The 14,087-nt window shown below is 45.1% G+C and overlaps 1 protein-coding gene across 1 annotated transcript in view; it reads left to right on the forward strand.

Annotated features, from left to right (window-relative positions):
• The window catches only part of LOC106647278 (uncharacterized), a 36,167-nt gene extending 22,482 nt beyond the window's left edge, over positions 1–13,685 (forward strand). The window contains exons 2-5 of the mRNA XM_089590771.1: positions 10,248–10,390; positions 10,562–11,716; positions 11,783–11,910; positions 12,848–13,685. Of these exons, the coding sequence (XP_089446897.1) occupies positions 10,248–10,390; positions 10,562–11,716; positions 11,783–11,910; positions 12,848–13,613 (2,192 nt within the window). The 3' untranslated portion in view covers positions 13,614–13,685. The remainder of the gene's footprint in view (positions 1–10,247; positions 10,391–10,561; positions 11,717–11,782; positions 11,911–12,847) is intronic.
• The last annotated feature ends 402 nt before the right edge of the window (positions 13,686–14,087 follow it).

Raw genomic sequence — 14,087 nt, forward strand, 5'->3', positions numbered from 1 at the left:
GCAATGTTTGAATTTCTTTGCGTTGAGATTTTATCGACGCAAACGGCAAGGACTGAATAATTCACCACTGTTTATTCGAACAACTTTTTTCTAATTTTTTTCGTAAAATCGGCTTGCTTCGTAGCTACCCTGCCTTCAGGCGAGCTGAGGTTCTAACTTTGCAATAAACCCCTTATTTATCCTCACACGTAAATTACCAATCGACTCCAATGACCCAATGAAATCAAAGAAACACGCGTACTGTGCCATTTGTAGAAAAGTCCGCCACTTAATATCCACCTCATACCCATATTCACATGTAAAAGCTCAAAAGAAAAAGTATACGGTGCCTATATAGTGAGTGTATAATATATTATATCCCCAAAGCGAGCCAGCCAGCAAACGAAGGGACACACAAGTACGTACAAGCCTAACAATCGGAATTGGTATTTTGGCTCCCGAACCCCAGCTCATATATCTTTCATCGCCAGCTCAATTTATCCCGTAATGCGCGCGCCCGCGTTCCGTATACATCATACACACCACCAAGAGAAAGAGGGAAAGCAAATATATACACGCGAGGAAAATAAACCTTCTCCGCGCCGGCTTACACAACAACCGTACAATATCGCCCACTCGTTTCTCCTTCTGTGTATATACACGAGGTAAGTCCACAGCGGTGGGTTTGTTAATTGATTATGAGAGCCACCCGAAAGCCGGCAGCCAACGAGCCCCCGTACATCCGCTCGAGCGGACTGTAAACTCGGCTGGGACAACCGACCAACCAATGGCCCTACACGTACCTATATGTACTTACGTATGGGTTTTGTTGGCGTCTTTGCACCCGCGGTACCCACGTTCATCCCGTCTTTCTCATAAATCCGTAATAAGGCCGTACGGACATTAGCAGTTACCAGTTACACGTATATATGTGTGTTTCTCGCGAACTCTCTAGCGTTTATAATACGATGTACCCATTGTATACACACACTATATACGATGCATGTGATCTTACCTCTTCCCACTGAGAGAAACCTCACCTTGTACATCGCATATACGTACGTCATCAGACGCTAATTATCCCAGAATGGCTGCAGCTGGAGTACAAGCGCGCGGTTGTATTATTATCCGCCTCCTTGTTTCTGAGAGGCGAGACTTTACGACTTTCCCACCTTTTTGCACGAGCTGTACGTTTACACATGTAGTAATTATACGTGCAATAATAGTTTTAGGAACACGCTTGTGTTGTACGAGGTAATAGGCTGAAACTCGTTAATCCAACCTGGGGGGACGGAAAATCATTTCCAAATGTAGTTTTGATTTTTTTTTTTTTTTTATCCTCCCCATGTTTACACGAAGGCGTAGGTATACACACTTATGTTAACGTAAAAAAAAAAAAAATGAAAAAGAGAAGGTGGCAGAGTTTGTCGGTCTTTTTCATTAAAACTTTCTCCGGGATGAAAATCGTACTCTGCCTAGATATGTTCTTTGCACGTCTCACAGTATAAATCTGATGAAGTATTGTTTTGAATTGTAATTTTCATCAGTCGACGAGAAAAACACATTTGTTTTGTTCTCTCGTTGTTGATAATTCACCCAATAATAGAGGAGTGATTATAATATATGCATTGTGGTTGATACTCAATTAATTGGCAATTAACAGCTCTCGATAAAATTAAAAAAAGACGATGATCTAACGACAGAAGCTAGTAACAATGGCTCTCAAGAATACCCAAGCGCACGTATCGGAGACAATAGTGGATCAATTTAAATTCCATCGGCCGTAAATACATTTTATATACGAGAAAGTTGTTCAACTCGGCCTGATGCGGTTGAGGGTATGGATACATATCCAGCTGCTCGACGAATCAAAGGTCCATCGTTTCCCTACCCACGCACCCAAAGACGAGCCGTGAAAATCTCCATCTGGAGCCTATGCCGCTGCTACCGCTTCTAACATCATACCTACTTAATATATCCAGAATTTTTTTCTATTCACGTGCCCAGACGCACAAGTGTGGAACAAGAGCCACTGGTGCAGCGCGGCACCACAGACATATTTGTTAACGAATAGCTGCCGGCGTCACTCATTTTTCACGCGGGCGCTCGCGCGTACATTACATGCCCAAGGACTCGTAGCTTCGATCCTTCGATGGATGACCTCGAGGCCGGACGAAAAAGCCCCTTGATCTTCTTCACCTCCCGTGTGCGTTATACGGCGCTCGCTCGCTCGTCCTCCTTTCCGTCTTTTGTTCTCCCCGGTCTTCACTGAATTTATTTTTCCCTCGCCCCGGGCCCAACCAAACAAAAGACAAATTACCGGCAGACTCGTTGGCGACCCTTCCTCACCTGCTGCTCCGCCCGAGCACAAGGATACCGCTGACTTTGTGCGACGTTGCGTCGGCGCCTCGCGCATTTTTCTTCTCTCACTTCGTATATCTTATATATATGTGTAATATACGCAGGTATGGCGCACAGGAGTGCAGCCCACTGTCGTCGGTCATCCCTTCATTTTTCACCCTCGGTTTTCGCGTCCGTAATTACAGGGATATCGTAAAAAGGCCGCGGGTCGATCATCCCCGGTCATTTTTTTCTTTTTTTTTTTTTCACTCGGCGACTATTGTGCGGCGCCCTCGTTTTTCGAGCCAAGAGTATATTTATATGAGTGCGATTTTAATTGTCAAAGAGCGCCGGTCCGATCAACGGGAGGAGGGAGGGGAAAAAAAACGCGCAGATTAATCGTCCTTTGCTGCATGTAATACGGCCTGTCTCCGGCGTCGTAAACCCGCAAACAGCCTAAATCACGCAAGTGATTCACAGGCGAGAAGAAAGAAGTTGCGCGTATTATAATCTGGCGTATGTAAATAGCGTGCATACTGCGGGAGAGGCTTTTCCCTCGAAGGAGCGGAGAAAAAAAAAAGGGAAACAGAGAGAGAGAGAGAGAGGGTTCGACTTCATTATTTCATTCTTCGCGGGGGAAGGGGAGCAACAGCAGCCACGCGCGCTGTCGCTCGGTTGTTTTAACACAAGAAGAAGAAGAAGAAAGAAGAACGACTGTACGGGGGTATAGGAGGCGAGTCCCGGGGAATAATGGTCAACGTTTCCTTATCGTATTATTTTTCGGTGGAGGGTGGGGGTGCTCTTGCGCTATATACCAGCGCTGCCTGGCAGTCGGCGAATTTACGGCGAGCGAATAGCAGAAAATTAACGATTCCACGGCCAAGGAGGAAAAGAGGCGTTGCACGGGGTATCTGTACGTGTATATGTATACGTCTAAAGATGAAGCTATAGGAGGGCTGGGCCGAGAGTTTTTCTTGCAGGAAAGTATGCAGGGTACGGTTGTGGCTTGGGCGAACGCAAATAAGGGTGCCTCGCTATTGCTGCGCGTATTGTGCCCTGTGCGATACCGATGCACGTATTATACTTACACATAGTTTAGTCTCAACGTGTGTATATATGTATATTTAGTAAAGTCGTGCTTCTGCCAGTTTAAATGAAGAATGAAGCTGAAATTATTTGCTAGAAAGGTAGAATGGAAATGGCACCGAATGGATTTACAGGTTGCCGCCACGCGCTAGCGTTTTGCCAACTGATGTTCGCGTTTATGGCAGATTAAGGTGTATGTATATACTCCAGGGAGGAGAGGGTTGCAGGACAGGGAGAGAAGGGAGGGAGATTGCGAGCTGAGCCTTCGGAAAGTGTATACGTGGATCGTAAGAATTTAATGCGAATGCAGTGCTGGATGCTTTTTCCAGCGCTTTTTGCACTTTTCGGGGAACTTTCCTTTCCTTGCAATTTACAACTACTGTTTTTTTGCGGTCCAAGGGTAAGGGTTTTTTGTTTTTTTTTTTCTTGGGGACTGTACCACAGGACGAACGATCAATCATTAGTTACGCGAGATGGCAAGAGAAATGTTGACAACTGAAAAAACTAATGACACTGCTTGAAGGTGGTTCAATGATTTTTTTTTTTTTTTTTTTTTTAATGCAGAGAAAACAGTAAAAATTTTAACAATGACTATTCAAATTGTTTGGAAACTGAGAGAATTTTTTAATATTTTTTACTACAATTATTAATAAAAAACGAGCCTGAATTCATTGCTGTCCTTAAGAGTTTTCAGTAAAAGTTACAATTTTTTTTCATCCATAAAAAAAATTGTGATTAAAAATATAGAAAAATTCCCATAGTTTACTGAGACTCTAAATAATTATTGTGGAAAGTTTCACTGCTTTCTCTGCGTTTTAACAAAATTATTACACCTCTTTTAAAGACTATAGTTTTACTTTCTGCTCAACTGCATCGAATCTTTCTACCACTGTATTCGAATTTAGCTTCCAAAATTAATTCAAAAGTATTAAGTTTTCCCAAACAACTTGACGTATCGATTATTCTTTCATGCACATACAGTGTATATTCAATGAAATTCACATCGGAAACGCTTGTACCAGTGTGTCTTTGAAGGATATTACAATTAAGGTAGGTGTCCTTTGTTAAAGAAAAGCGAAAATTCCGAATTAAGAATATTAAATCTTAAGCTCTTGTCATATATTTTAATTCTATTTAATTCAATGTAAGCCGAACCTAACACCCCGTTTATATGACACGTTGTAACTTGAAAATCTCCTCAAAATAAGCCTTTCAATCTCAATACCATTAGGTGTTTCCGTAAGAGCTATAAAGTCCTAAAATCGTCCAAAGCTATAGTCTCTAAAATCTAACACCATACTTTATGTTACAATTTTTTGAAATATGTGCCAAGTATAATCCTACTATGACTTATGTTTCTCCTACCATATGAAACGCTTTTCTCAGTCATAAATTTTAACCATCCATGCATCTTGAGATACATAAGCACATAAAGTCTTACTCGAATGAAACAAATTTCTCAAAGGTTGAATTCTCAATGGAAGGATAATTTTTTTTTTAATTTGGTTGAGGAGAATTATTTCGGGATTAAGAAACATCACACAAATAAGAGTGATGATTAAGATATTCTGGACTACAATGACTAAACTATTCTTTTGGTAGTAATGAATTTTATTAGTCACAGACTTAAGCTCTATTTAAGTTTTGTTTCAATTTTTTCATTCTGATACATAACCACATTACGATCCAATTATGACCCACATCAAATGTTATTTTAAAAATATTTTGAGAAACAGTATTGTATATGCAACCGTAAGGACCGATGTCACGATGTAATCCAAGTTAAAATTAAAAATTTCTTTTGTTCTCCATCGTCATTCATTATTTGTTTCATAGCTTTTTATCGGTTTTATATTAATTTTCCTCACTCGCAGATTGAGTGTTTTATAAGCAATCACCTCTAATACATCTCAGTTGTTCTTGTAACATTATTCGATCTAAAAAACAACATCGATTGGCTCCAAGACTCCTTTTATACTGAGGGAAGAGTCTAGGAATGATATATCCAAAAAAATCGGATGGTTTCAGATTATAACAGCTAATATATGTTATGCAGTTTTAAAGATTGTAACAACTCACACTGTTGATTAGTTGCGAGTCCAAAGAGCTTAGAGATGGGGTTTTTTAGGAAATTAAGATGGCGAACTTGCCAAACGTAGAAATTTTTTGCTGCTGGCTGATTAGTCAAGGTCGACGTATAGTTTTTCGTGTGACGGACGTACTGAATTTCAGCGAAGGGAAGGAATCGCCAATTTTTTTTTTCCCTCACACTAGTGCATCGCGATTGTTTCTCAAAAGTGCCAAAGTCAAAAGAAGAAAACGAAGAGTTAATGAGAGCAAAGGAGAGGGGCCAGCGTTTGTTCATCCAAAAATAACGAGCGAGCGAGCGAAGCGAGACGGAGAAATTTATTTTCAGTGAAACTTGGGTATATACTTAGCGGGCGTAGCAGTGGCAGTCCACACTGACGCGGTATGGAAAAAAGAGAAGTTTAATACGTAGCACCGAGGAGCCAGGGATCTTTCTTTCTTTCCGTCTCTCATAAGGGGTTGACGGCGCCAGTGTTTTCTTCGACTGCTCCTTCTTCTCTTTCTCCTTGGCTCGCGCGTAATTATGGCTCGATCTCCCCTCTCTCTCTCTTGCCTTTTGATAAAAAAGATGGATGTCTGCGAGTGAGGGCCAAATGACAGCTGCCTGCTTTTTGTGTAATTTCAGAGGAAAGTTTGAAATATCGTTTTTAAAATCTCTGGCTGCCACTGCTGTGCACACTGCTACTTTTATTTCGCAACTACTTAAATCATACGAAACCAGATCATTTTTAAATTGTTTTCCATACACGTTTCAGCTACTGCCAAAGTGTACAAATTTATTTACTTATTAATTTTTTCAATAAGTCAGGATTGACCAAAAATGGTAATAAAAATAATTGTAGTACGATCAACTTTATGCGACAACGACCAGTCACGCGTATAGAGTAAAAAAATTGCCAATGCAAGAAGAAAGCTTACGTGGTAAAACTGCAGAGGTGGGGAAAAAAATGTCGATTGTCAAGTGTGGATAAAAACTTTCGAGCTGTGCTTTTTAACGTGTCACAAGAGAAAAGGGAATATGCAGTTGAAAGTGTCCTCATCTCCCACGTATACCATTAATCAAGGGAACGCCATCAGCCGAGCTATTTCAAATTAACACGAAAGATTGAAGGGATTTTAAGCGACGACAGAATCTCACGCTGTGCGCCCATCCGTCGACATTGGCCCCAGCTCCAGTTCAAATATTGAAACTAAAAAAAATTTAAAAAAAGAAAAAAAATCATCTTTCTTAATTAATGGACGCGATACCCACGAACAGGAGCGTCACGTTTCAAAATAGCCAACTCTTCCGCAAAAACAACGGGCACGCGGTAGCGTCTGCAAGCATCTGCAAAATTATACAGTCTCGAGTGTACGTGTACCTAATCCAGGCGTTTCAAATACACATCGAGTATACAAAATCTGGCCCACCACTTTATAAACATAAGCAGCCGCGTAGGAGAGAACCCGCCACGTCTATACATACCTATATGTATACATCCAGTGGTGATACAAGCCCGAGGACGCGGACGCGACTCGCATAACAATGCGCCAGCCTACACACAACGCCAACCAAGAGCTACCGTCTATCTTTACGCGTCCCTCGTTTTCGCACGCACTCATACCCGCACCTACGTGGCTGACTCTCCTTACACTCCCTCTTTCTCTCTCTCTCTCTCCAACAGCACGCGCTCCTGTCAGTCTTCATTCCGCGAATACGCACGTCCGTCGGCGATCCGTCAGCGCCGTTGGGCTTACCACTCGCCCCGCGAGTGTCACTTTCTCGCTCCCGCGACGCGCATCGGTGTACGAATGTGTACTTACATATCATATTTCCGCGCGCAAGCTCGGCCGGGCATTATATATATTTTCGTCCGAGGGCCTAATAAGATGGTTCCAGCGAGCCAAAGCCAGTAGCAGAGGTTCGCGGTTGGCTTCTCGCAGCCTAATTCGAGGGCTTAATTTATGCGCGTCGGTGGGTACTTTACCCCCCCCCCCTCCCACCCGCCGTGTTATTGTTTCGACGAGGAAGGAGTTCACCCTAAACCGCGGCAGTGAATCCAAAACACTTGCTCCTTACGCCCCAGCCAAGATGAAAATTAATTTTTAATTATCCCGACCCCGAGCGTCGTCTTATTTCGTTTTAATTTGTTTGGTTTGGGTTTGTTTTTTTTTTTGCTCCCGATGTTTCACGATGCGTGTCGCGAAAATTACGTCAATTAGGAGAATCGAGACGCGAGGAGAAGGAAAAAGGGAACAATGCCGAGCTCGCACCATGTATATACGATGCATAGAGAGAGGCAAACTTCGACTCGAGGGGAAAAAAAAAAAAAAAAAAAAATGAAGGAAAGAAGGTAAGATCCCGAGGCAAGTCGGAAAAAAGTGAGTGACAGGCGAGTCTAGGGGTACAACAGTAGCGTATCCGGCAGCCACCGAGAGGAGACTCGGAAAACGAGAGGAGGCGCTCGTATAGGCCGAGCATTATAGGCACACGAAAACCCAAGTGTATAACGCGACGAGACGGGGTGATAGAGGCGTGGAAGTCCCGGGCTGGTCTGATTGACAGCTCCGAGCGTCCAGCCAATCGCAGGCGGCGAAATGCTGATGAGGTCCGCGTCAATCATGCCTCGTCGGATCCTGCCACCCTCTCCCCTTCGCCCCGATTCGAGAGCCAAAGCGACACACACACACACACACACACACACACACACACACATATATATATATATATTTATATACGTACACGTTTATAAAAACACGCGAGCGTTACTGCGGGGCTCTTTATGTATGAGGGAGGGGGTGGACCAGCCCTTCTGAAAGGGATATCCCCGTTTCCCTGTGGAGCCCGGCCGCCCTTACATCCATATTGCGTATCCGTACGCGTGTATATCGAGAGCTTAAGCCAAGCCGGGCGAGTTGCGGGCAGGAGAGGAAGACGCGCGTCACAGCGAGGCTGCGAAAACTGAATTAAAACCTCGTAAAGCGTCGGAGGCGGGCGAGCGGAGGAGCTTGTCGTCGCTCTTTCTCTCGCTCTCCGCCGAATATATAAGTAATTGATGAATATTTTACCTGGATGTGTGCTAAGCCTTCCGCCTTTCCCCTTTTTTTTTCATCCCCGTTTTCAAAATTACAAGGACACGCGCGTAAGCTGACACTCCCAGCGCAGATACGGGGACTCATCGACTCGCTCGGAATAACTTGATTGATTTCCATGCTAATGTCACTCACGTCGTACTGGACGCTGGATTCGTGGAGATGAAAAAAAGATTTTCCACCTCCTTCGAAGTAATTCGTTTTCATAAAAAAATAAGGTTGAATTTGTACGCAAAGAGTATGGAAAGAGTACGTTTTTAAGGGGACGGAAAAACTATTGGTGTTTTTCATCGTTTGGTTTGAAAGAATAGTTTTCGAGAACAATCACATATTTTTGCATGTAACGATTTATCTCTTAATACCGATTCAATATGTCAGCTGCTGCGTAACGATTTTTTAGCCAATTGAAAACAATTTTTGCCTCCCATAACGTTGGAATGACATGACGTAGAATATTGTAGTCCAAAAAATATTTTGTATATAACACCTACTTTGTGTGATATTCAAAGAGTTTTTACTTTTCAAAAGACACTCACTTGATTTAAATGTCAATTGATAAATTTACAACAAAAAGGGAAATTTTTCTTTAGAGCTTAGTAGTAAAATTAATATTCTAGAATACAGAGACCAAATTATTGATTAACTTCTAGTTTAAACTTTATACCCATACTTGACATTGTATGATCATGTCAAACGTACAGCTGTGACATTGAAAAGGATAGTTGTTTGAAAATTAAGAACGTATCAGTAATATTGTGCAATTTGTATCATTACGTTGTTTCCTAGTTCGGGGTAAATTAATGTCATATGATTTTAATCGCATCTCTGTGGGAGTGGTCAAGAAAAACAGCCTATTTTTTCCAGCTGAAGCGTAATTTTGTCATCATCTGAAATTAACGTAGTAAAACCCAGGCATTTTCCAATTATCGAGAGTTCAGAGTGCACTGTTGATTGAGAGACCATCACCTTGGGCCCTCGCAACTCCAAACTACCGGCAAGGAAGTGGAGGGAGTCAGTATACGCCCGTGGGGAAAATACACTGAGCGATGTACACGCTAGGCTGCTACAAACTTGGCTGCTGTTCTCTCGAGCTCCTCTTGTTATCGTGTCGTCGAGTTTCTTACTGATAACAATTAGGCGACGCGGCCTCTCATCGGCAACGCCCGCGCCTACCCCGTCCGCCTGTTCACCGCGGAACTTGCCGCTAAACTTTCCGCCAAGGAGTCGAGTATCCGCAGAATGTGCTCCCTCCCCAGCCCCCTCGTCCATCTGACACGAGATTTAATGCTTGGCTTACAAAATATACAGAATACAGAGGATGACACGACAAAAGTGTCATAAAAAAAAAACCAACTACGATGACGACGATGAGGAGGAGGAGGTAGTGTGGTTTGTTAAAATTGCCTTTATCAATACCGAAATGGAAGCTGTTGATCATTGCGCGATACTCCTCGAAAAATGAAAGATGACCCGTGCACGGCTTCATTGTACACACTCATTATGCCAAAGTCGCAGACACATGGGAAAGCCTCGTTAATCATAGTCGGCCAAACAATGTCAAACGAAAGGGGGGAGGTGGGACCAAAAGTATAAAAATAGAATAAAACGAGTCAAGAGAAAGAGAGAGAGAGAGAGGCAAGCGTTAGACATTCACTGTAATCTTGAAATTGTGCTCTTTGCAGAGAACGGCCTGCCGAGGAGGTTGAGAACGGCCTACACCAACACCCAGCTTCTCGAGCTCGAGAAGGAGTTTCATTTCAACAAGTATCTGTGCCGGCCCAGAAGAATAGAGATAGCGGCTTCGCTCGATCTCACCGAGAGGCAGGTGAGCAAGAATAAAAATAGATGTTTCCCTACACTCCCACATTTGCATACAAATAGCTCCATTACAATACTGTATGGAGGAACAATTGAGATTTTATCGTAAATAATTTTTTTTTTTTTTTCTTTATACAAAGTGTCTCTATGGTATACAAGGTGGATGTCGTGATTTCAGGTGAAGGTATGGTTTCAAAACAGGCGTATGAAGCACAAGCGCCAGACGCTGACCAAAGAAGACGGGGACGACAAAGACGGTGGGTCCGACGGACTCGAAAAGAAGGGCAAGCACCTGGTGGACGAGGACGAGAAGAAGAGCTGCCACAACTGTGATATTTCGGGGGTGGGCGACGTTGGTAGCACATTGTCCGGTGACGTGACCGAACTCGGTTCCGTGCAAGATCCCAGTAACAGCAACAACAACACACCCAGCGCAACGAACAACAACAACAATAGTTCCGGCTTCAATGCCAACAGCAACGGGGCAAGCAGCGTGGGGAGCACCAACAGCGTCTCGAGCACCTTCGACAAGATGATGGTGGACGGGGAGGACTCGCGCTCGAACGAAGGCAGCGACGTGGCCTCGCCCGGCTTGTCCAGCTCGAAAAAGTCGGACGTTAGGATAAAGCTCGAAAACGAGCTGCGCAAGAGCCCGAATCGCCCCAAGCAAACGAGCATGAGCAAAAAGTCACCCTCGGCCAACTCGGCCAAGGACAACATGTGCTCGGTGAGCAGCAACGGGGTACTGCTGGCTCTACCGGACTCAACGGTGGCGACGCCAACCCTGCCCAACCAGCCGGGCTCGTCTACCCGTAGTCTGACGCCATCCTCTACCCCAAGCACCCCCGTCTCAGTGCAACTCCAAGGAAGCCCACTGAGCAGCGTACAGCAACAACAGTCGGTCTACGTCATGCAGCGACCTCGCAGTTCGCCCTCCTCCAGTACGAGTGGTGCTGTCCAACCGGGTCTCTTGCACGCGGTTAACAGCCAAGGGGGCTCGGTCTCGCCTCACAATTCGCGCACCAGCCTGGGCAACCCGCAGCAGAGCCACTTCCAACAGGCGGTGTACCATCAGACCACCACAGGTTGCGACTATCGGAACAGCGTTGCCAACCGGACCGTCGTTGGTGCCAACAACCAGCAGAGCGTCACCTACTGCGGATCGAGGGACGCTGCGGTCGCAGCAGCGTATCACCATCACAATCAGCAGCCACAGCAGCAGCACCAGCACAGAGTCACGTATGCCAGCGAGTTGCACGCGCAGTACGCACGCCAGGGGCATCAGTCGGCAGTGTCCACTACGCGCGTCAATCACCACGGCGCGAGATCCAATGCCAGATCCATGTACAATCACCACTTGATTCAACAGCAGCAGCAGCAGCAACAACAACAACAGCTACAACAACAACAACAACAACAGCAACAGCAGTTGTATCAGTCACAGCACAATCAGCAGTACGCCAATACTGCCGATTACAATGGTTACGCGCAAACGGGCACCAGCTATCACGCGTCCTACCACGCGAGGTGAGCTATGACGGTTTATAATATTTCTAATGCATGAAAATTAGAAATTTAATCAGTCCATGTGTCGACGAAGACGTCAATTCGACTCTTATAAGGGGAAAAATTTATAGATTAGACTTTCATATCATTGAAATGTATGATCGAGTTGGCTCCCTGGTTATTAATACGTCGGGTAAAGTTGGCTCCCAAGTTATTGAGGTACAGATATGTCAATTTGACTTCTGGCTCATTAAAAAGCTGTCCATTGTAGTCGGCTCTCAATATAAACATACCCATACGCGATACAAATTTATTTTATTTTTTTTGTTTCCGACGTTTTTTTTCAACATTTTGAAGTTAGCTGCGCTCTTGGTAGAAACAATACCAACATCTACTGTCTCAGTTCATTGCTCAGTTGTTTTGCCAGACGAGTTGAGAGGTCATCAATCACCTTGCGTTTCAACTTGCTTATTTTTCTCTGATGCAAAACAGCTGGTAGATTCAGACGCCCAGGAGTCAGTTCGACACCTGCCTCAAATTAGACCGTATACAGCAAGTATACTTTCTTAGAAATCAACACTTTGCATCATACAGTGTGTGCGTACGTTTGTTAAAATAGGCCATTTCATAAGTACATTATGTACCAGCTGGAATAATTTTTGATGAATTGTGATGTTTACGTTAGTTTCGGAGGCCACCTCAAATTTACACTCTTTTACATCCAGGAGCTCATTCAAAAGTTAACATCAGCCTTTGTCGAGGGTCCTTGTGATGATAGGGTAGTTTACACATTTGTGAAATCGAGTGACATTTTTTACTCGTATGTAAAAATAAAATTTCTGCGTTTGTTGTTGTACAACATTTATAATTATTATTACTTGCAAATTAGGCTAAACGGAAGCAAAAGAACCATCGAAATAAACCATTATTTTTTTTTCTTTTGACAATTGTATTGCAGAAGCATGCCGAGAACAGGGAGCGCAGCTTACAGTACAGGTACAGGTAGTCAAGCGTATTCCGAGCACAGCGACGCGGACGTATACATGTCGAGCAACAGCTACGGTTACCCGACGGCCAATGCCACCTACCACCACACGTCGTCTCCAAGCGCCAGCGAGACGACTGCCATGTCAGGCCATCACGCGAGCATCCCCCTCAACCAACAGCAGCACTACTACGACGTGCACCAGCAGCAGCAGCCGCAGCATCATCAACAACAACACGTGCAGACAGATGGCTACACGGGCCATCAGGGCGCGTCGATGCACTCTGCCGCGATGCTGGACTACCATCACCACTCGCACAGGACAACTGCCAACAAGTGCCATCCGAGCCCGTACTACGACCAACAGCAGCAGCAGCAACAGACAGGGGCTCAGCTGCACGTGCACCAGGGCGGCGAGGCCTCGAGCATGCCGGCGAGCTACGTCTCCTCGCCCGACCCATTCCCCAGCCCGGGCATCGCTACGACGGCCACCGCCACCACGGCCCACGCCACAGCCCAAAACTGCGAGCCCCCCAACCAACACGACCCCACGTCCTACGCCAGCTTTGCCGGCTACTACGGCCCGGACCCCGCCACCGGACTCCAAGCGAGCCAGGCCAATCCGGCCGCCCAGTCGCAGCCCGTGCAAGCCACCGACAACAGCAACAGCTCCTCGGACTTTAACTTCCTGAGCAACCTGGCGAACGACTTTGCCCCCGAGTACTACCAGCTCAGTTGAGTCCAGGAGCACGACGCCGTGCCCGCAGCGTCGGCCAACACCAACTGCCAGCAGATCGACTGGAACGACGAACAGTACCTGCTCAACGAACTCTACTAGTGTTTGCGTTTGTGAATCCACGTGGGGGCTTTGGCTTATTTTGGTGCTATACAATGTGCTTGGTGACTATGTTGGAAAAGTGAAACGGTGCAAAATAGAGGCCGAAAATTTCTACGTGGGGTATTTTACAGTGCAGGTGGGGGTGGGACGACCGGATGGGTCGCCGAATTCTGGCCTGTGGCCAAGGACAGCAGAGGACACTCGACGACAGAGAAGAGAGTGGCAGTGGTTTATTTGTTCTTGGTATTTCGTCGCTCGATGGGCGATAGGTGTGCCGAGTTTTTCCACTTTTGTGTTTGCGCGAGTGCACCCCATAGCGACGGGCCGTACGATTATACTTGCTTTAATGGAAAAGGAAAAAAAAAAAAGGAGGGC

The sequence above is a fragment of the Copidosoma floridanum genome, unplaced genomic scaffold (assembly GCF_036245765.1).
Source record: "Copidosoma floridanum isolate Cflo_tuat_1 unplaced genomic scaffold, Cflo_Japanese_pri ptg000013l, whole genome shotgun sequence".
NCBI classification, from domain to species: domain Eukaryota; kingdom Metazoa; phylum Arthropoda; class Insecta; order Hymenoptera; family Encyrtidae; genus Copidosoma; species Copidosoma floridanum.